Source organism: Schistocerca gregaria, chromosome X (assembly GCF_023897955.1).
Source record: "Schistocerca gregaria isolate iqSchGreg1 chromosome X, iqSchGreg1.2, whole genome shotgun sequence".
NCBI classification, from domain to species: domain Eukaryota; kingdom Metazoa; phylum Arthropoda; class Insecta; order Orthoptera; family Acrididae; genus Schistocerca; species Schistocerca gregaria.
The window spans coordinates 656,484,697-656,506,511 of NC_064931.1; the positions used below are offsets into that span (position 1 = coordinate 656,484,697).

Consider the following 21,815-nt stretch of genomic DNA (forward strand, 5'->3'; position numbering starts at 1 on the left):
AGTTTTTTGTCAGGTTAATGTACTGACATTAATAGTGGCATGACCAACAAAGTTACCTTTCCAGTGCACTGAATGCACATATTAAATTTTGGCATTACTGAAATCAGACCCATAATTTAAGTATTAAAATAACAAAACTGTAAATGTGACTTGAGTTGTTGGGCATTCATCAGATGGTGCAACTGAAACTTTATGATATTTCTAAAAATGTGGTACAGAAAAAACAAGACATGAAATTATTTCTTTCCTAGTGTTTGGTCATGTGTTATTATTGGTCAAGATAATGCAAAGTATGAATGAAGAACTACTATGGCTAATCAGTTTAAAACTTGACAATCTCTGTTCAGCCTCATTAAATAACTGTTTAGAACAAGAGCTGAGAGTCCATTCACAGTGCTGTACGTAATTTACATTAGATAAACTTGCAGCATCTTATTGCAGGTTTCTTAAAGAGCAAGAAAGGTGTGAGAAGCAGGAAGCTATGAGAAGAGAGCGTGAGCAACGTAATCTGCAAATGATGGAGGTAATGACAGCATTTTAAATAAACTAAATTTCTTCTTCCTTTACTTACCATCTTTGTCATTTCTGTCTGTGTAGTTTAGCTTGCTATAGTAGCATGCAAGTTTGTTATTAGTCAGCCATGGCACATAGATAGGTTTGTTGAATTAGAACCAGTTAACCATCCTTTTTAATAATATCATATCTGTACTAACACCTTTCTTATCACATACACAGTTACAGATTCTGTTCACAGTTCAGTGCACATTATGCATGTAAAATGGAAGTTTTATGATGAATGAATCAAAATGAACTTGGTAGGTCTGAGTTCTCCATGAAGAAATGAAGTTGATTGATCATTATCACTAAAACTGGACACCGAACCAAGACGACCAGTGTATGTTAAGACAGGAAAATTTTAAATCGTTTTGTACAGTAGTCCTGCAGTCAGCATTTGGATGTTTCATCTGCACACCCCCATCCCCCTTTCCTCTCCAGGCAGAAATCATTAATTTCTTCTGCAGTACAATTGTTTGCCCATCTGAAAGAGCAAAAAGAAGTTGAAATTTGTACAAGAAAGAGGAGACTATTATTATTGATGATCATAGTTGTTCTTATTGTGGATTTTGATACTTTCAGTATGACTATTCTAGTGAAGTGTTGGGATCTTGTTGAGTTCATTATTTGTATGATTCACCAAAACAAGATATAATGGTCCAAAAATTCAGATATCATTCAGCTGAGAGGACTTTGTGCTGCAAAAAGGCTGTAAAGCAACTGACAAGATCCTGATGCTTTACTTGAAGAGGATCCTAAATAGCAATATCTGACTGAACTGGTGAAGTAAGCCATTAAACTGATGAAGACAATAAATTTGGAGCTCACTATTGACATCTGATCCCAAGAAATGTAATTAGAGTATCTGTCATACCTCCTTCACATTACAAAAAGTAAATGGAAGGTTTGCTGAGACAAGCGATTTTGTGAGTTACAAGCTGTGGTATTAGGGTCCAACCTGTTTCCTCTAGAGACTGCACTATGTGTGCTAAGAATGAATAACAAATCAGTTGATCTTCACATTTATAGTTACTGACATATTAATCTATTTGGGTTGGTCTAATTCTGTCAGTTTCCAATGGTGGTGCAATGTGTATATTGTATTGTTATCATCATAACTAAATAATTTATACTCAACTCATGAAAATTGCAAATTTATCGAAGTTGGCAGCCTATTTAGGAGTTATATGGTAATAGTAACTGCTGTCAGATTTAGCTTATTTTGTTTCTGTCCCATCAGAAGACAGCGAAGAAGTGTAGCTGTTCAGCTGTGGTGTAGAATACTTGGCAACGATGTCACTAATAGTATGTACTGTTTGGTTTACATGTACTACTCAGGAAGAGGTGTAGTGTTTCCACTTCTGCTTGTGTGCAGCTTATGACCATTATTGGTATTATTAAGACAACTGTATACAGAGTAATTAAACATATCAAGAACCAAAATCACCCAATTATTTTATGTTTTCTTAAAAAAAGAAGTAAAAATATTGTGTCATGAAGTTTGGAATAGAACAAGTGCTCGCAAATGTGTTTGCAGCCCGAAGAACATACATTGTAGTTTCTAATTAGTTCAACACTATAAAATTTTCACTCGTTTTAAATATGAGGTGAGTTAAGGCTTGCTGTCTACAGATTTGAGACATTTATTTCTGTTGGCGCAAGCCACCATAGTAAAATCTCATCAGAGGACTTGCTCCAGGCTGTGGGACATACATCGTTTATTGCTTGTTTAAAATATAATTACAAAATAGAAATTTTGTCTTGTGACAATGCAATATGGTGATACACCAGAGTGTGAGGGGACAGCAGACTACAGGGTGGTGAGGTGGGGGCAGACACAGCATATCTCGGGAGTGGGGATAGACACACTGAAGTTTTCTTTGGCTCGGAAAAAGGAGGGTATTTCAAATTTTGAGAACATGTTAGGATGAGAGGTGGAAGATAATTCTGTCAGTCCTGCAATCTTACAAGAAGTTGTAGTTAGATTAAAATCCAAGAAAAAAGCATACCTATTCGGGTCTGTTCAAGTGCATTTCTTTATCACCCTTACAACAATTTAGATGTGTTCCCTTACATTCTAATTACTGTTCCTATGGGTTGATGATGTAGTTACTCAAACCATCCAAGTGTTCTTACAGGAAGTGAGTGGCTATGATAAACAAGAGATATAAATATCTGATATATTCTTTTTCTTTCTGCAAAGATTGCTGCCATGTTTTACTTCAGTTACAACTGTTTTACACAACCTGATAATTGATGGATGTAGAAAATGGAACTTTAAATGAATTTAGCACACCATTTTACTTCTTGTAAAAAATATCTAAGATGAAGGACAAGACATTCAGCCTTGGACAAATAAAGTAAATGTCTGGGGAGGTAAAGACAGTTGGTAAATGGAAAACTGTGAGTGTAACTCATAGAAAATGCTATGACATGAGGAATGTATGGACAGCAATCACATCCTAATTCAAAGACATGTAACTCCATGACAGTGTCGTGCCTGCATTTAGATTAGTGGCCAGAATAAAATGGAAATGAATGAGCTAGCACAATGTCTTATTTCTCTTCTCCCTCTAAATTCCAACACATCTGTTTGTTTCTGTTAATGTGTTCCTTGGATGAGAAGTGTAATTTTTATTTTACTAATCATAGCTTCTCACATACAGACTGCCACACTTATTTCACATACTGCACTGATAAAATTCTGTAGTGTCAAACATTCATTTTCCACATAGAAATTTGAGAAATTCGACCGTACGTAAACAATGTTAACATAGTACCAGCGTTTCCTGTAGAATTAGTTTCCACAATGGATTCCTGGGTTAACACAAGTTTCAGAGTTACTGGAAACTCCAAGCAAGGTGTTATTTGTAGAACAGGTGCATGCAACAGTGAAAGATGAACACAATGTCCTGAATTCAGTAACAGCCTCTCCCGACCCTGACAAAGTAGCCTAGTCACATGTGTAGAGTCTTGGATTGTGTGATAACCATTAACACTATAGTTCGCAATTTGTGTCAGGTACCATTTATGTTATGGCTGGCTCTGCAGGGTCGGAGGAGGCTTGCATTCACCATTGAACAAAAAATGAACATCATTCAAAAAATCCAGACGGGGAAAACGAAATCAGAAGTTAGCCGCGAGTTAGGTCTCGCGAGCTCGACCGTCGCAACCATTTGGAAAAATCGGGCCAACGTCCTCTCTACATATGAGAACAACATTCCCAAGGTGTTGGGCATTCCTGTTACTCCCAAGAAACTCGAGGAAAAGGGGGAAGCTCATTTATCTGAGAAGGATGAAAAGGAGCAAGAACAGGAGGAAACGGTAAGACTTGTTGTGGATTGTCCGTGCAGATGTCAGCTACCCAGAAGCATGGTGGGTAGAAGATTAGTGCCATGGCTTGTGCTCACATTTTGCAGGACGTCGTGTGTGATTTTCCACGTGTAACCCTTTGCTTCCATTTAAAGAATGCAGTATATAAAATTTTGGTGGAATAATGATTTGTAATGACAGTATACATTTTCGCTTAGCCAGTTTGAATGAAGAACAGTATTAAAATAGCTACTGCATGTACAGATAATCAGAAGTGGGCTAACAGTTGGTTCCAAAGTCCGATAGGTGTGTTATATGAAAAAGCGAATATCGCATGTTGGATTGTGCTGTGTGGTAGGCAGTCACTACTTTGCAGAAGAGAAGTAGTCTACAACTGGTACTGCAATTGATATGCTGCATATAGTTGGAAACATAGTTAAGTATTTTAAGGTAACTCATTCAAACTTGCACTAGATTGAGAGTAATGCCCGGGATTGTCCTACAGCTAGTGCTTCAAATTTCATGAGATAACTGTTACCCAACATGTTTTGTGTATTTATATCCCCCTCCTCTCTCTCTCTCTCTCTCTCTCTCTCTCTCTCTCTCTCTCTCTCTCTCTCTCTCTCTCTGTGTGTGTGTGTGTGTGTGTGTGTGTGTGTGTGTGTGTGTGTGTGTGCGTGTGTGTGTGTGTGTGTAAAAGTTCCATCTTGCCAAGTTTATGCTGCTCTCCACTTAAAATCACATAATTGAAATACTCTTGGTCAGTAGTGTTCAGTATATGATTGATTTGTGGTGCTATGTCACATTGAATCTATGCACTGAAAAACTACGATGAAATGCAGTAAATTTTAAAATAAGAAATACATAAACATTCAAAAATCTAAGGCTGATGCTTTTGCAGAATAACTTAGAAAAGATTCATAATAGAGGGAATTTTTTCTCTTAGTGTTGCCAGAAATCAGTAAATTTGGAAGATTAGCCTTTACAAGTATTTGTAGGAAGGTTAAGCGCATAATCATTCCTTTCTCTGAATGCAACTCTGAGACCTAACTCTTTCCTTTCCTTTGTTTAGATCTGTGACCTGGCAACGGTTTATGGTTATGTTACTGCTGGAGGTGCTAATCATACCAAGTTGTTGATGAAATCTGCTAAAAATTCGCAAAAGAATCATGATATATTTATTACTGCATTATAGTTATTGACATTTCTTAAAGTTATAACTCAGTAAGTGCAAGTTTGAGTGATTAACTTGAATAGCGCATTAAAGCTAACTGGAAAGAGCAAAATAAAGTCCTTCCATGATGATCTGTCTCCCATGAATCATTGCATGTAGATAATATTCCTTAGAAAATTGAATGTGAAATCTTCAAAAAGTGGCAACTGTTTTAGGGAATTTGTAAAAGCTTAAGGCATGAACAACTGCACAAGGTATTTAATAGTGACAGCCTGCCATTTTCTGAGGTGCTTATATACTCCGCTTGCACAGAATGAAATACAGTGGAAACTTAGCATCTTCTGATTAGTTTACTCTGTAACCATAAATGGATAATAGAATTCTTTCGTGTTTTGTGTTTAAAATGGAAACAAACATGCATATGTGTAAAATAATTTTAAAAACACACAAACGGGAAAAATATATACTAGCCCTATTTTCTTTATACTAAAACATCAGCAGGTCACATAGTTATTAAACATTCTTGCTATAATAAACTCGTAATGAAACAATCAAATTTGGTAAAGGAAAAGAATATTCTATCACAACAGGGAATTTAGCAGTGTTCCCTTCATTTCCCTTTCCTCACTTGTCTTTTAATAAATAAGTCATGAACTTTTGTCTTGAGAAAAAAATGGCTTTGTGCACATTAAAAGACTGTGTGCAAGTGACCTAGAAGACTGTTACAGAAAGTTTCCATCTCAGGTTCATCCTCTGCAATATATTTTGTTCATTAAATTGCATTGATATTACAGTGTTGTGGGGTACACAAGAGTTCCGAATGAAGGGTACAAAAAATATTTAGTTTGTAGTCTTCAGTCTTTCGAGGCAATTTTATGAGTACCTCTCAAATTTCAAGTGGGATGTATTGTTTAAAACATCGGCTTCATGTTTGTATATTTTGAATTTCCGTTATGGATACATTTACATTGACTTCTACATCTGTGTACACACACTCCAAGCAACCATATGAATGCTGATAAATCACATCAGAAATGTCTGTTCTCCTTCCTCCTCCATCAGCAAATACTTTGCAGAAGAGGACTGTACACCATTGTACATGCCGTAACCTCATTGTCTTTTATGAGTATGTTTTCTGCAGTAAATGTACTGAAATTATGGGGAGTTAGTAAGGGGAGTTAGTAAGCTCTGTTCACAGCTTTTTCAAACCTAAAGAACAGGTTTTCATGTGCTGTTTATAGTGTTTATTGTAGGTTGTCAGATGTGGGTTTTCTGGCTTCTGATACAATGATCCCAGGGTTAGCAAATAAACCTTTGACAACATGCGTGACCCTTCTCTGAACTCTCTTAATTTCATTGAGAAATCTGACCTGATATGCATCCCAGACAGATGAGCTTGATAGTTAATATTTCTTAATTGGAGCCATAACCGAGTCCTTGGCAATAGAATAAATTATAAACAGGTACACTGCACCTTTTATAGTCACAGTACATTCTTTATTTCTTAAAAAATGTTTGCATAAAAATAAATAATCAGCTCTATTGCCACCATTGTCAGATTTCACTAAATTTCCATTTTTGTCCTGAGATTAATCATAGATTTAATTCTGTATTTGTATAATGTTGGGCACATGACAAGGCCTTAAAATAGGAAATAAGAATCTACAGTTGTAGCAAGTGTCATAAAAGTTTTGCATTGTGAGAATCCAGTTCTAGCATCTGTGCATACTTGCATAGTTAAAAAAAAAAAAAAAAAAAAGAAAAAAAATGAAAGAAAGTTTGAGGTATCTGTTATTTTACCATGATTGTTAAGAAGTTATCATCAAGAAACACTTCAGACGAAGAAAGAATAGAACAATTTATTTTGAGAGATTGCATCAAAGCTTAGAAAACTGGGATCATCACTTTGCTATATTCAAACATCTCAGAATATCAAAGGGCTAATCTCAGCCAAAACAACTCTTCCCACTGAGGTCTTACTCCACCATTATTCATAAAAGAGACTGTTGATAAGATATAGGAAGTGTTGGAGTAAGACCAGTGTACGTTATATCACAATACATAAGACTCTTTGCATCTGCCTACACCAGCAATTCACTGCACTTTCCAAAAGAACATTGGAGTGAAGCAGCTCTTTTTGAATATCAACACGTTAATAGAAGAGCAGTTGTGGCATTGTATCTCATAGCACGAAGAAATGAGGTGGTGAGGATATATACTATGGGACATCTGGTTTTGTGACTGTTATTAGTACAGATAATGTGACCTGTTTTATTTCTGCTAGTATGTTTGCAAGAAAGTAGCAACACAAATACCTGTGTGCTGAAATGAGGATGCTCTTTGTACAGTCTGAAAATTTCTGTTTGTCAACAAGAGAATGGTGTCTCTTCCTTTCACTGTAGAAGAGCATGGCAACATGTAATACTTTATCTTAAAAACAGTAAGTGTGAAAAGAGACAGGTTCAATGCCTACTGCAAACTACAGAGGTGCTTAAACAATTCTTAAGTGTGAGATCTAAAAAGTCTGATAATGGAAAATTCGTGGTGGAATATATTAAATGGAAGGACTGTAGGTGATAACTCACAATGTAATTCAGATACTGAGTTGTCGTTAGACACATAGATCTCTGAAGAAAGTTTTCTCCCAAAAGTTAGTTCCAAAAAAGAGCTTGTTCGAAAGCTTAGCAATGTTCTCATTCTTTTTAATGTGCATGTCAGTGACTCAGTACCTCAGCTATGTGCTATGTCATTATCTTTACTGCTCCCATTATTTAGACTTAAAAATTTTTTTTCTTAATTTTATTATTAAGTCAGTGCTTCAGCATAACATTTTGTACTTGCTATGTAACTTGGCCAGGATGCATGACTCTTGACCACCCTTCCCATATGGGTACCAAGTTTTTCACTATGGAGTCCATGCATAAAAAGTTCTTGGTTTACTCACCACATCAAATTTGGTTAAAATTCAAAGCTTTTGATGATTGCCTCAATCATCTTTGTCAGGGGCTAAAACTGACTGTTGTGAGCTAGTGAGTTTTCTACTGTTATGTCCACAGGATTGCACCTGATTAGCTGTATTTGACAGCATGAAGATGGCATATATTAATATGGCACTCTGTACATCCATAAATTTTGTTTGCGCTGTCTATCAAACATTGCTTGCAGTGCCATCCCTTACTTCAGACAGTAAACTGCAAGAAATCTTTCTCTGTGCTTTCTCTTTCTGAAATGTGTGCTTCCATGCATTTCAAAATGAATAGCCAGTGTCGTAATTGAAGTTGTTTTCACAAAGTCATCTGATTCCCTGATGACAGGATCCCAATAGGGAGATGCATGAGCAAGTATTCTTGCTAGTTGAAACAAAATCTTGTGCGTATTTAACAGGATGAATTCTGCTGCTGCTGATTTACCTAATACCAGTATTTAAGGTATGCTGTTGCTCAACACAGCAATGCGCAACCGTCTGTGTAGACTGGACCACATAACTATGGCCACACTCACCAGGAATGTTGTAAATTCCTGGCACTCTCAGGCTGAGATTATCCTTGACTCAATATGTTTTAAATTTTTCTGCAGGCTGGAGTACTGGTCTGATTCCGTGTCTGTTTAGGTCTCTACCTATCTTGCTAGTTGGTACTCCACAGACCAGAAGCCGTGCTGTGTGTTGCTCCTCCTGGCTTGTTTGAATGGCTTCGCATCTTGGTTTCCTCAACATGTCATGGACAGAATACCTGTTTCTTCTGAACACCACCGTCAGATGATTAATTACAGAGCTGATGTGATCCTTGTCCAAAATAGTCCAGGTTCTGTGTGCTAAGATGTTCAGCATAGCTCTCTTCTGAGCTATATGAGGAAAGCTATGCCCATTGAGGCACAGATCTGTATGTGTCAGTTTCCTGTACACAGAATTGCTGTGTTGCCCATCTGGTTTTCATTTGACCGACATATGCCATTTCTGTGCTGTTATCATGACGTAATGTGACTAATCTGGTGCCATCCTGCAGTTACAAAAGTGGGAGCCGTGACAGTTGAAGAAAGTTAGTTTTAGTCCCTGTCGATGATGACTGAGATAATCATCAAAAGCTTTGAATGTTATCTGAATTTGACATTGCAAGTAAACCAAGAACTTTACATGCATCCTTCGCATAGTCATGATATTGGACCATACATTGCTTCCATCTTTTCACAAGGCAAAACTTGACTGTAAATATGATGATTCTCTGTGTATACAGAACTCCTTTAGTTTTTGGGTTGAGAAATGTGTCCATCTGCCAGAATACACTTGGAAGAAAATGGTTTGCTGTATTATTTCAAATTATGAAGAGAGAGACTGAATGTGGTGCATATTAATTGGAATGAATAAATTGAAAGTTATTGTCATGCAATAATTTCATAACCCTTTGTACGTTACAAAACTTCAGTGACCTGTGCTGCAGGAAAACTGCAGTTTAAATAATAGTTATGTTTCCTCTAGGACAATGATATGCAGTGATGTAAGCAAATAATGAAGTCATAGAAATATCTGGCATCAGCCAAAGTTACGCTTACATTCTGCACAAGTTATCTATATATTTGGATTTCGTCATCATCTACATCTATTCAGCATGTTGATTGTTCACTGAGTAGTATCTGTTACTGCTCTGCAGATAGCAATGTCAACTACTGACAACATACTATGCCGCATTGTACCTGCTGCTTTTGAGGCTTGAATTTGTTGCAGTGTAGCTGCAACACTCAGTCCTGGAGTCTCATATTACAGACTTTTAAAAACTCTCTCATTAAAAATATTGTTGAATTGAGCTTCATGTCATACTACTTGTTTATTTACATACACTCTGGTTGAACACACTGAAATGATGGCTTATTGGGAGTTTTCTTGTGATTAACATCACACATTCTTATACAAATGCTTTTGATAGCTATTGTATGTAGTCAATCATTACGAAATGTAATTGATGACAGAACTACTTTCATTGTTGTTACCTAGATTTTATTGCTTGGTTTTTTTCAGTGTCTACATTTTTCCTTTCAATTATGTCTTTTTCTTTTGTAAGTATGATGAAAAACTATATTTCTTCTTTTTTGTGAACATAATTGCAGTGGCAGACACTCTTCTCCCACAACTCTTTAATAAGACTTTGGTAAGTTTGGTGTTTGTGAATAGCTGAAATATGTGCTTCTGTTATTGATACCTGACCTTGAAATACTCTTAAAAACCCATCCTGGAATAAACTCATGAAAATAGTGAAATTTGGAGGCATCATCTCCCATGTCACTGTCTATCGCTATTAGCTGTTTTTAGTGAGTGCAGGCATTGCTTTTAGCTGTAGTGATGATCACAGATCATTGTATCATGCCTTGACAAGTTATCAGTAATGCTGACAGTGATTCTTTGTTATTTTTTACACTTGCTATATTTTGATATCTTTGGCTACAGTGTTGTTTTAGTTTTCCTCACATGTTGCAATTGATGGTTTTTGGGCATTCTTTAGATTCAGGAAATATTTCTCCATGGTACAGCAATGTCAACAAGCTTCTTAATAGATTTATATAATAGAAATGGTTTCTCAAAGTTTCTCCATGCTCTCTGTCAAGTATGCTGTGATTTTCTGGTGCATTATGACAGTTGCTTGCTTTTTGATTACAGGACATATTGCAGCAGATATTTCTGAATGTTGCTACCTGTCTCTTTTCACACCCAGACCATTTTTAACTATGATTAAGTTTTAGTTCATAAATATAACTGAGTCACACACAATATTATAAGTTCCTCTCAGTTCTAGTTGAATTTGAGGTAACTAACACTAATACTCTTTCGGTAGTCAAAGGTACAGCTTGCACTTCTTTCTCTGTAAGGAAGAAAGGAATTTTCATCAAGCCTAGCCAGTATATTGAGAGATGATGCACTTGTGTCTCATCTCACAAGGATCAAATAAATTCAGTGTACACATTATACCAATAAAGTGTTATATTAATCATTTTAAGGTATTTGTAGGTACTGGTGTTTAACTTATAACTTTCATTTTAGGTTTTGTCATTCTACAGTTTCATAATTTCACATATCTCTCTCATAACACTGACATGAACCTTTGCTATTGATGAAGACAGTTAACTGTTCTGTAGGAAAACCATGTGCAGCTTAGCTGTTGGTGAAACTGCAAAAAGATGTTTCTCTTGTTGTTCATGTACAGAAATTTCAGTGACAGAATAAATATGATTCAGAAAATTCAAATTTCCTTTTTATCTGAAATTATCTTAGAATATAGAGTAAAAATTAAATAGATTCCCATATCTTTATGGTTCAGTAATCCTTGGTTGTGGTTTTTGTGCAGGCAAATATGACTACAAAAGAAAGAGGGAGAATTTTCTTTAGTTGTAATGAGAGGTTTCAAATAACATCTTGTTTCGGTAGTAGTTTCACATCCAAAACTATTTGTTGTTTCTTGTGAGGCAGATCACCATAGATAAATTGATCCGGGAACCTCTTCCAAGTGTGAGACATGCCTCCACACTGGCATGTTCTTGGCATCTTCTGTTATATGGTACTCTGTTGTGTTCCAAATACTATATATGTAACATCAGCAAAATGAAAACAACCAGTTGAATGATCTTTGATGTCCTTTGAAATTGTTGATGGAAATCATACGTGCCATTACTTTCTTTCAGAGACCACATTAATTTGTGGGTCTCACTATAACTGGCAGCTTAAGTTAGTTCAGAGGTTAGAAGAAGAAAAAGGTTCACTGTTTCCAATAGTGCCATGTCTGGCAAAGTAATGTGGTTCTCTAACCAACCTTCAATCTGATAACAACTTACATTTTACCATCCCAGAAAAATTGATTCGGTGGTTCCTCCTGTAACAAACTTTTGCTGTTCTTTTTCCACCTTGGTTTCAGTAATTTGTCTTATTGTGCTTCTCAAAGGATTAATTTTCAGTATCACCCCAAGAGATATTAGATTGTGCATCTATCACTGATGCACACCACACATTTAATGATGACAGTCCATATTTCATCTTTTGATTCATATTCTTGTTATCCTTTCATAATTTTCTACAGAACCCTGAATAGTTATTGTTTGTTGCTTTCACACAGTGATAATGTATGCTGAGCTCATCAGAATTAAAGGATTTAATACTTCACTGAATTGTTACATTTTCCACTTGAGCTTGTTCACACTTTCTGCACTTAGGTATCCAGAAATTGAAAAACTGATATCTCATAGTTCATAACTATTTTATGATTTAGTAAAGAATGAGACTACTGTCCAGACCTCTATAAACATTTCATTTGTATTAGATGTCATCTTCTTCTATATATCAAAGTTCATATGTTCATTGGTTAGTAATTACATGTCTTTTCTTTAACAAATCAGTTTCATACTCTCTTACCTATAATTTCTGCTGCTGTAGTTGCTAGATTGTTGTTGATACATGTTTTGGAACTGTAATTATTTGTCTGGTGCGTAATCTTGTTGAAACAAGTTTCTCCAAACCCCTTCACATAACTTGCATCTTTTTTAGTAGTTCAACATCTTCTCAGGTTCTTCAGACCATTAAATTTGGCACAGATCACCATTTAATCATTGCAAACACTCAGTTTAAGAATTACTAAACAAGATTGTACACATAGATGAGACCTGGAGACACTGGAAGTATTCATATACATCATATAATAGTAGGACAGGGATTTTGAAATCAGATTTTAAACTTCAAAACATTTCCATGGGCAGATATGGACTGTTGGCTGTAAGTGATTGACTATGAACTGCAATTCAGACTGGAAAAAAATGCAGAAACATTTGGAAGTTAAGGAGATTGGACTTGGATAAATTGATAGAAGCAGTGGATGCTGAGAGTTTCAAAGGGAACAATGGGCAATGGTTGCTTGAAACAGGCGAAAGGAATACAATAGAAGATGAGTGGATTCAAGGTAGCGTTGACTGTTTCTCACAGAGTGCAGCATTAGCAATCTTTAGTATTTCATTCCACACCCCAAAACATTTAAAAATCAAATCAGAACTGCCAGCTCTAGAAGTTTGCACACTGCTTCTATTGTGATTAAAATTGACATTTGAGACAATTTTAGAAGTTAACACCATTTTGTGTGTGTGTATGTACAACACACAATAAGTGTAGATACCAATTAAGGTTGTTCACATGGGGTGTTGTATGTAGCACATCTGTTCAACTCAGCAACAAATTATATCTACTGCGGTATGAAATTCATTTACCTAGTTAGTTTTTATATGGTGATAAAAAAAAGGCAACTTTTAGTCATTTTAAGTAATGCTTTCATTCACATGCCTAAGATGAAAGCTCCCACTCCTTTCATTTCTACTGGGATATTATGTGTACATGACAGATGCTTTAGCAGAGTTGGATGCTGTTATGAGAACATCTTAAATTTTCAGTGGGCTTCAGGATTCTAGATAGTCTGCTTCTCAGTCAATCACCTTGTTGTAACATGAATTATCCCACTGAATGTATGGGATGATATAGACAGACAATAACTTCATGCATAAGTTACCACCAAGTAATATATTAAAAACAAAGATTCCAAGACTTACCAAGCGGGAAAGCGCCGGTAGATAGGCACAATGAATAAAACACACAAACACACACACACACAGAATTTCGAGCTTTCGCAACCAGCGGCTGCTTCGTCAGGAAAGAGGGAAGGAAAAGGAAAGATGAAAGGATGTGGGTTTTAAGGGAGAGGGTAAGGAGTCATTCCAATCCCGGGAGCAGAAAGACTTACCTTAGGGGGAAAAAAGGATAGGTACATACACACACACACATATCCATCCATACATACACAGACACAAGCTAGGTCTGCTTGTGTCTGTGTATGTATGTATGGATGGATATGTGTGTGTGTGTGTGTGTGTGTGTGTGTGTGTGTGCGCGCGCACGAGTATATACCTATCCTTTTTCCCCCCTAAGGTAAGTCTTTCCGCTCCCGGGATTGGAATGACTCCTTACCCTCTCCCTTAAAACCCACATCCTTTCATCTTTCCTTTTGCTTCCCTCTTTCCTGACGAAGCAGCCGCTGGTTGCGAAAGCTCGAAATTCTGTGTGTGTGTGTGTGTTTGTGTGTTTTATTCATTGTGCCTATCTACCGGCGCTTTCCCGCTTGGTAAGTCTCGGAATCTTTGTTTTTTATATATTTTTCCCATGTGGAAGTTTCTTTCTATTTTATTTACCACCAAGTAATTTAGATAGCACTTCTTCATCTGGCTTGTATTCAGATAGGCACTAATAATCAGGATGTAGCTTCTAAAAATACTTGTATGTTGCTTCAGTAGCTGCCGTATATGTAGTTGCATGTTTAGGAAAATGCTCTAGCTCACAAAAGACATTTCAGATGTGTTGTAACCTTAAGGTGTATAAGCTGTTGATTTTATGTGTGTTTGAAAGATAAACATTATTAGTAAACTTCACAGAGTGCTGTTCCAATTTCTCCACTGAATAATGGAAATGTTACGAACTGCAGGGTGTTTTTTTTTCCTTTTTCTTCTTCTTCTCTCTTTTTTTTTTTTTTCCCCCATTTGCGACATGCCTCTAGTCCCATTTCTATGCAACTGACGCCTTCTCTTTGAAAGTAATGTACTTGCCCTAGCTGTATGATTCATCATACAATGTGGAGAGTAAAAACTGAATAGATTTACTCTTGGTTCTTGACTCATGAAAGACTCTAACACAAGGTTACTCATATACTGAGATGAAAATTTTATTTCTGATTAAAACCTTTTTTGTACATTAATACTGTACAATTTATTTTATAAAGTAACAAATTAACTTAAGTACTTTGGATTTGACAAACCGTTGTGACTTGCAAAGTTTATACACACTTTAAGTCAGATCCAGTAATTTACATCAAAGCATGTCCAACTTTTTAAATTCAGTCCATTCCCTAAAAGCATCAATATATTCGTATCACTTTGTGTTTGTTATTGCCACTGGTGTCATGGCTCTAAACCTGTATAAAGTAGGTTTGTTTATAGTTTACTAAGTTGGTTGATTTGGCATTTTTTCCCATCAGTTTCTGAGAAAGAAGGGTTCATTTATACTACCAGATGCTCCAAGGGATACTAAAAGAGTTTGTTCTCAGATGCAAAACCATAACAACAAAGTAACAAATAATTCTTCTAAAGATTTAGTGTACTTATGATTTGGTTGGAGTAGCTAACACTGATACATTGAAGAATGGAGTGAAATCATTATGCTTTGTGTTAACTACTGCTCAAGTAAGTTTGCTGAATTATGTCATGGCTATTTATTTGTGCAAAAGGCACATTCCTGTAGTAATTTTCTCTTCAAATTATAATTGCTATTTTGCTGCTTACATTGATAATACAACTTGAATTTGTTACATGAAACAGTAACTAACATTTTGCTGTTGGGAAGTAGCCAGTCTGCAGATATCACAAGACCTGTAACTAAAGTAAGCAATACGTTACATTACATTGAACTTCATTACATGAATCATATTCCATGGATTTGACAGAGAGGAGTCTCTGGAATGTGGTAAAGAAGTCAAGGATGTACAAAACAAGGATGAACTCAGCTTTATGCAGTGCTAATATTATCTATATTATAATGTAATACCTTAATTACAGAAGTTGGTGTGAAACTGTTAATCAATGGAGTAGATGGAGTAGCCCAACAAGAAGTTACTTAATACATACATATCCTTGTGTATGGCTCCTTTCTCTCCTAGTATTAAACAATTCATGTTTTTGTAGAGGTTGCTTCTAGTTCTGTGATTATTATCAAGCTTTGTACCTTTTTCTTTGACAAATTATGAAGAAGAATAATGAATATATGTGTTATGAAACAAATATCAACATAACAAGTTTTTTGTAGAGACCTCTGCAGGATGTTCTAGAACCGGCACCAAGAATAATCAAAGAACGCACTTTTGTATTCTGAAAACAAAATCTGAGTAACTGAGTCAACTTCGTTTCCTAGTAATCGTTTCATAGTGGATGGACATATACAGAATAAACTAATGTCTTCTTTTTTAAAACAAGTAGGGCTATAACTGTGATCATGTGGATTGAAAATGTAGTTGAATAAGGTACTTTATTAGTTGTAGGGGAGAGGTTATACTCAATAACTGAACATTTTCTGCTGCTTGTATTTCATACTTTGAGTTGACTACTTTTATTGATTCTAGATTTCTGAATTGTATGTATGGAGCCTTATCAAAAGTTAATCATGACCCCTTAACCTCGAACCATCTGTAGATGTTTTCAGATATTTTATAAGTTGCTGTTTAGGAAGAGGACTGGTACTATTTGTTGTATTCATAATCTCGTATCCCATCCAAAGAGGACAAAATTAACATACTTTGACAATGCAAATTGAACATCTGATGTTCAGTGATCACTGTGAAGGACACAGAGGTGCTGCATACTCATGTGAGACAGCATTATCAGCACCTGAAAGAGTTTGAAAGGGGGCTCATTGTGCATCTCCATTTAGGTGACTGTTCAAATTGTGCAATATCCAGATTTGTGGGGCATTTGGATGTGACAAAGGCCTGATATTGGACTACATGATAATGTGAGGGCAGGTGTACTTCTCATCAGGGTTATGCTCAACCATGGCTGACCACCATAAGGGAGGATCACCATATTGTGCACCAAGCTCATTGTAACACCTGCCCTCTGAGAACAAGTAACGGCCTCCCTGCAACATTTTGTGTCATCCTGCATAGGCTCTGTCTCTGCTGCAGCCACAGTGGTCCACAACCCCACGAAGCCTACCGCAGTCCCCTTCACCCCTCCGGTGCCCCACACCAAAACACTCTTTCAGGGTTATTGTGCAGTTCAGTCCCCAGGGCCCCCCCCCCCCCCTCTCCCCCTCCAGGAAACGCCTCTCACAAGACGAGTCTGACCTCTATGTTGTGTGGTAGAGTAATGGTGGTGTATGCGAACATGGATAACTTGTTTGCGCAGCAATCACTGACATAGTATAGCTGAGGCAGAATGAGGGGAACCAGCCCGCATTCACTGAGGCAGATGGAAATCTGCCTAAAAACTATCCACAAACTGGTCGGCTCACCAGACCTCAACACAAGTCAGCCCGGTGAATTCGTGCTGGGGACCAGGCGCTCCTTCCCAATCTGGAAAGCCTTGCATTAGACCACACAGATCCTGCAGTATTGGTCAGAGACTAACAGCAGCAAGTGTAGGAAATTACCGTCCCATGCATAGGCCTGCCATCACCAGCACAACACAAATGGCTGCATTTGTAGTGGTGCTATGACTAGGAAGCTAATGTTATTGATGAATGGCATTGTATTGTCGACAGCAATGAATCACAGTCCTGCATTACCATGCATAACCATCGTTGGCAAGTACGGTGGCAACCTGGGGAGAGGTTATATTATTCCAATGTTTTGGCGAGAGAGAGAGTGGTCTTATCCTGGTGTCCTGGTGTGCGGAGGCATTGGGTATGGTGATCATGGCTGGTAGTGATTGAGGGAACTCTAACAGCACCACAGTGTGTCAAGGACATCGTATCTCCTCAAGTGTTAGCTCTCGTGCCACAGTGTTGTGGTACCACTTTTCCACAGAATGATGATTGGGTGCAAATGGCATGTGTCTCTATGAACTGTTTGTGTGATGGTGAGGGACTCTAGTGACCAACCAGATCCGCAGATTGGTTCACGAAGGAACATGTGGAGGACTAGTTCTGGCATCATCTCCATCCCAGTGCCAGTGTCCAAGATATGAGTGACCAGTTGCAATATTTGTGGTTCAGTTTGCCTCAGGAGAGGGTACAATGGCTTTAGGACACCCTTCCCAACAGAATCATCGCATGCATTTAGGCTAGAGGAGATGCAACATCATGTAGAACACTGTGATATGCCATGTCTTGCTGCTTTAGCTTCAGAGTGGCAATTTCTGTGTGACTGATATTATTACACTGAGTCACACTATTTTCTATCATACCAACAAGATAAAAAAATAACCCATTGTTTGAGATGTGGCCAATGTTATGGTATCTGAACACTGCTCTTATCATTAATTAACATCATTGCAGTGTTATAAAATTATAAAAGGGAAAGAATCTCATCTTAAAGTAGTAAAACAAGAATATTTGCAGTGGAGGAAGAATCAACAATCTTCACATGTGGGAGATAACCACAGTAATGAAATTAAGATGTAGTGTAAAAAATAGAAAAATATGGATTTAATGTCATTTATAGTGTGAAAAAATTCTGGACAAAATTGCTCTCTGCCGATCCAAATTTCCTATAGATGGTGACTGTTGATTTTGGGAAAAGAAGTCAGCACTCTGAGGTATAGCTGAGAAACTGAATGTGACTTGTCTGAGGTACAAATTCTGCAGTCTGTGAATCAATTTTTAATATCCAAAATCAAGTGACGGAAACTTCAGATCAGAAGATTAACAATATTAAGAAATTGCTATTCATTGTAAAGATGACTCGTTGAGTTGCAGACAGACACACTGAAAAGACATTTTCATATTACAGTTTTTGACCAAGCCTTCTTCAGTAGAGAAAACACACACACACACACACACACACACACACACACACACACACACACACACACACAAAAGCAAGCAAGCAAGCACATCTCATGCACACAACTGTTACCACTGGCGGCCCTGACCAGAGTGCGACTGTCATGTGAATAGGTATCAGGAGTTGACTGGGGAAGGGGAGGGGGTAGGGGAGAGAAGAGTGCTATGTGGTGGGGTGTGCTGGGGCTAGATGGTGGCCTGACAAAACTGCCAGGTGCAGCGTTGGGAGGTGGGATGTGGGGGGAGAAGGACGGGGAGCAGAAAAGGAGAGGAGCAGGGAAAGAATGGGTGGCTACAATGGCAAAGGGCAGCACACAATGAGGATGAGGAGTAGATCCCACAATAATACTGGTATGAAAATTAATAACAATAATAATAATAATAATAATAATAATAAAGCACATTATTCTTTTTTTTATTCTGTGAAATACTCTGTCGAGCAGAACCCAGACACGAATTGGTAATAATACAGTGTCAGAAATATGAAGCTGTGAAATCATGATATAAGTAACACATCAAATAATGATCTGGAAGCCACAGCTGACTAATTTCCTATGCTGAACTGAAGAACATTTACGTATCAAATGGAAGGGAATTACAGCTGTTGAATACTTGTTACTTTTGTCGCAAATAAGGGCCATGTAATTATAAACATTTTGTGCAGATTAACTGAGTGGGAGCAAAAAATAAATAACTGGCAAGTTACCCACTCAAAATATTTTAAAATTATATTTCATTCGAGAACCTTGAATAAAGAAGCCTGATTATCAGATAGCTTGTATCAGATCTATCTCATGGGATGCAAGACCCATGGGTAATTATCAGTTTAATGAATGACATTTCTGCAAATACTGCAACTCATTGCTCGCATAAAAATATGCAACAAAATATTTATGTGCGTCATCTCGGACATTTTAGCTATGTGAAAAAAGTCTGTTGATATTTGTGAATGAAATGAAAGTTCTTATTTATATATTGTGATTCTTACGGAGTGCTACAAGAGTAGCAATCTCTCCCCCTCCCCCTCCCCCTTTCTCATTAGCATGTGCACCAAAGTAAATGTGGTTGTGCCAGTGTACATTTTGCTTACTGCTGTTATAAGTAAAGAAAATGATGTGTCCATTTTATCTGTTTTCTAGTCAAGGTGGTTGATAGTTGTGAAACAGCAATCTATTTGAGCTGTTTTTGTGCCTCTGTGACAAAAGGGTATTGTGAGTGGATGATTGTTACTATTGCAAATAATTGTAATGGAAACTTTGGAACTCCATGAGCCATGCTTGTCAGATGTGAATATTGACAAGCAGAGTGCATTATGACCAACAAGTGTGCAGCAATGGAACAACTCTGTCCAGAAGAACCAGGGATAACCACAACATTTTAGTGAAACCTGGTGCATATCGGGCTTCAAATAAGATGAATAGGCTCGGCACTGATGCTAACTATATGGCGTATCAGCGGAAAACACTGAAATTTATTTGACATCATCAGGGAGGGGCTGTTGTTGATCATGATCATAAGTTAGTCTCTCTTTGAGTCACGTTTTCTGCTTTGTAGAGTGTGTGGTTGTTGGCTTCACCACAAATAAAGGTCTCTGCAACCACTAATGGAATAACAAAAGTGGAGTGAGAAACTTTGTGGTATGTGGGCATAGCATTTGTTAGTATGAGAGCTCTCTTTATATATTTAATTATGAATCGTGCCTCTGATTTGACAGGTATCAGACTATCAGTGAGGTTGATCCTTGCATTTGTGTACCAGATCAGAAGAGTACACTGTTAGTTTGTGAAATATTTTTATGAGCTTCAAACAGGAGTGACTTATTTTCAGTTATCTAAGTGGTTACTATCTGAATTTTTAAATTTATTCTGTGTTTGTGTGGGTACTAGGCACAGTCTTTCATTTTAATAGCAGTATAGTGTAAAGTATGATTATTACTATTGGCCCCCATATTATACAGGCTTTTGTTTGTTTGTTATGGTTAGAACAGGTCAGTGTTGGTTAGACTGTTTGTGGGACAACTCCTTGCATTCCTGCAGTGGTTTGTTTGTGAATTATTTTATAAGCTTCAAACAGGAGTGACTTATTTTCAGTTATATGAGTGGTTATTAGCTTAATTTTAAAATTTCTTATGCACTTGAGTGCTTACTAGGCACAGTCTAGTATTTTAATAACTGCATTGCACAGAGTTTTGCAGTATTTGGTAGGGATGGAGAGTGTAATGCTAGTGTTCAGATGCTCACAGCTCCAGGCAGTGCTGGCTTTGGTCACACAGCTTGAGGCTGTTGGTAGTGGGCTTCACTGGGGTGAGGAGGGGGGGGGGGCAGGACATGGGGATCTAAGGGATGTCCAGCACATCCCACGTGCCCTCTGGTTGGTCCACTACTGTTGATGTCCCAGTTACTGTCTGTACTGACATTAACCCCTCACCAATGGTTGAGTGGAAGGTCATCCCAAGGTGTGGCAGGCAGCAGAAGACTTTCCATAGGCCTGATCAAAAGGCATTTCTGTCTTGGCTGAAAAACAGGTTTATGGTGCTATCTGTGGCTGATACAGATCCTGAACCAGATACAGTCACTTGTGCTGTTTTGGTGGAAGTCTCTCAACCTGCAAGATCTGGGCAGCCACAGAGGGTGGGATTATTGGTATTTGGGAGCTCCAGTATTAGGTAAGTAATGGGGCCCCTACGGGACATGGTTGTCAAGGAGAGGAAGAAATCCGGCATGCACTCTCTATGCATACCGGAGGAAGTCATCTAAGATGTGGAACAGGTATTTTCAGATGCCATGTTGGTATCAATGATGTGTGTTGCTTTGGGTCAGAAGAGATTCTCTCTAGTTTCAAATGAGTAGCAGAAGTGGTAAATACTGCCAGTCTTGCTAGTGAGGTCAATAGGACCATCATCAACAGGACCAGTTGTGGTCCTTTGGTACCGAGCTGAGTCAAAGGTCTGAATCAGAAGCACAGATGGTTCTGTGACCATGCATACTAGATTTCTTGACTTGCACACTAGTGTGGCTAGGTATCAGTTCCCGCTTAATAGGTTAGAGATCCATTGCACACACAGGAATCAGGTACATGGGTTGGAGGGACTGTGTGGAATGGACTGTGCGATTGTTTTCAGTTAGAGGGTCTTAGGAAAGAACAAAAAGGGTTTCAGTCTCAAAGGGTGCTGCTCAAATATGTGACAAGAGTTGACAAAGAGACCAAGGTATT

General features: G+C 37.6%; 1 protein-coding gene across 1 annotated transcript in view; it reads left to right on the plus strand.

Annotated features, from left to right (window-relative positions):
* The window catches only part of LOC126298259 (bromodomain adjacent to zinc finger domain protein 2B-like), a 285,171-nt gene that overhangs the window by 77,567 nt on the left and 185,789 nt on the right, over positions 1-21,815 (plus strand). Inside the window, exons 15-16 of the mRNA XM_049989561.1 lie at positions 442-523; positions 3,607-3,879. Of these exons, the coding sequence (XP_049845518.1) occupies positions 442-523; positions 3,607-3,879 (355 nt within the window). The remainder of the gene's footprint in view (positions 1-441; positions 524-3,606; positions 3,880-21,815) is intronic.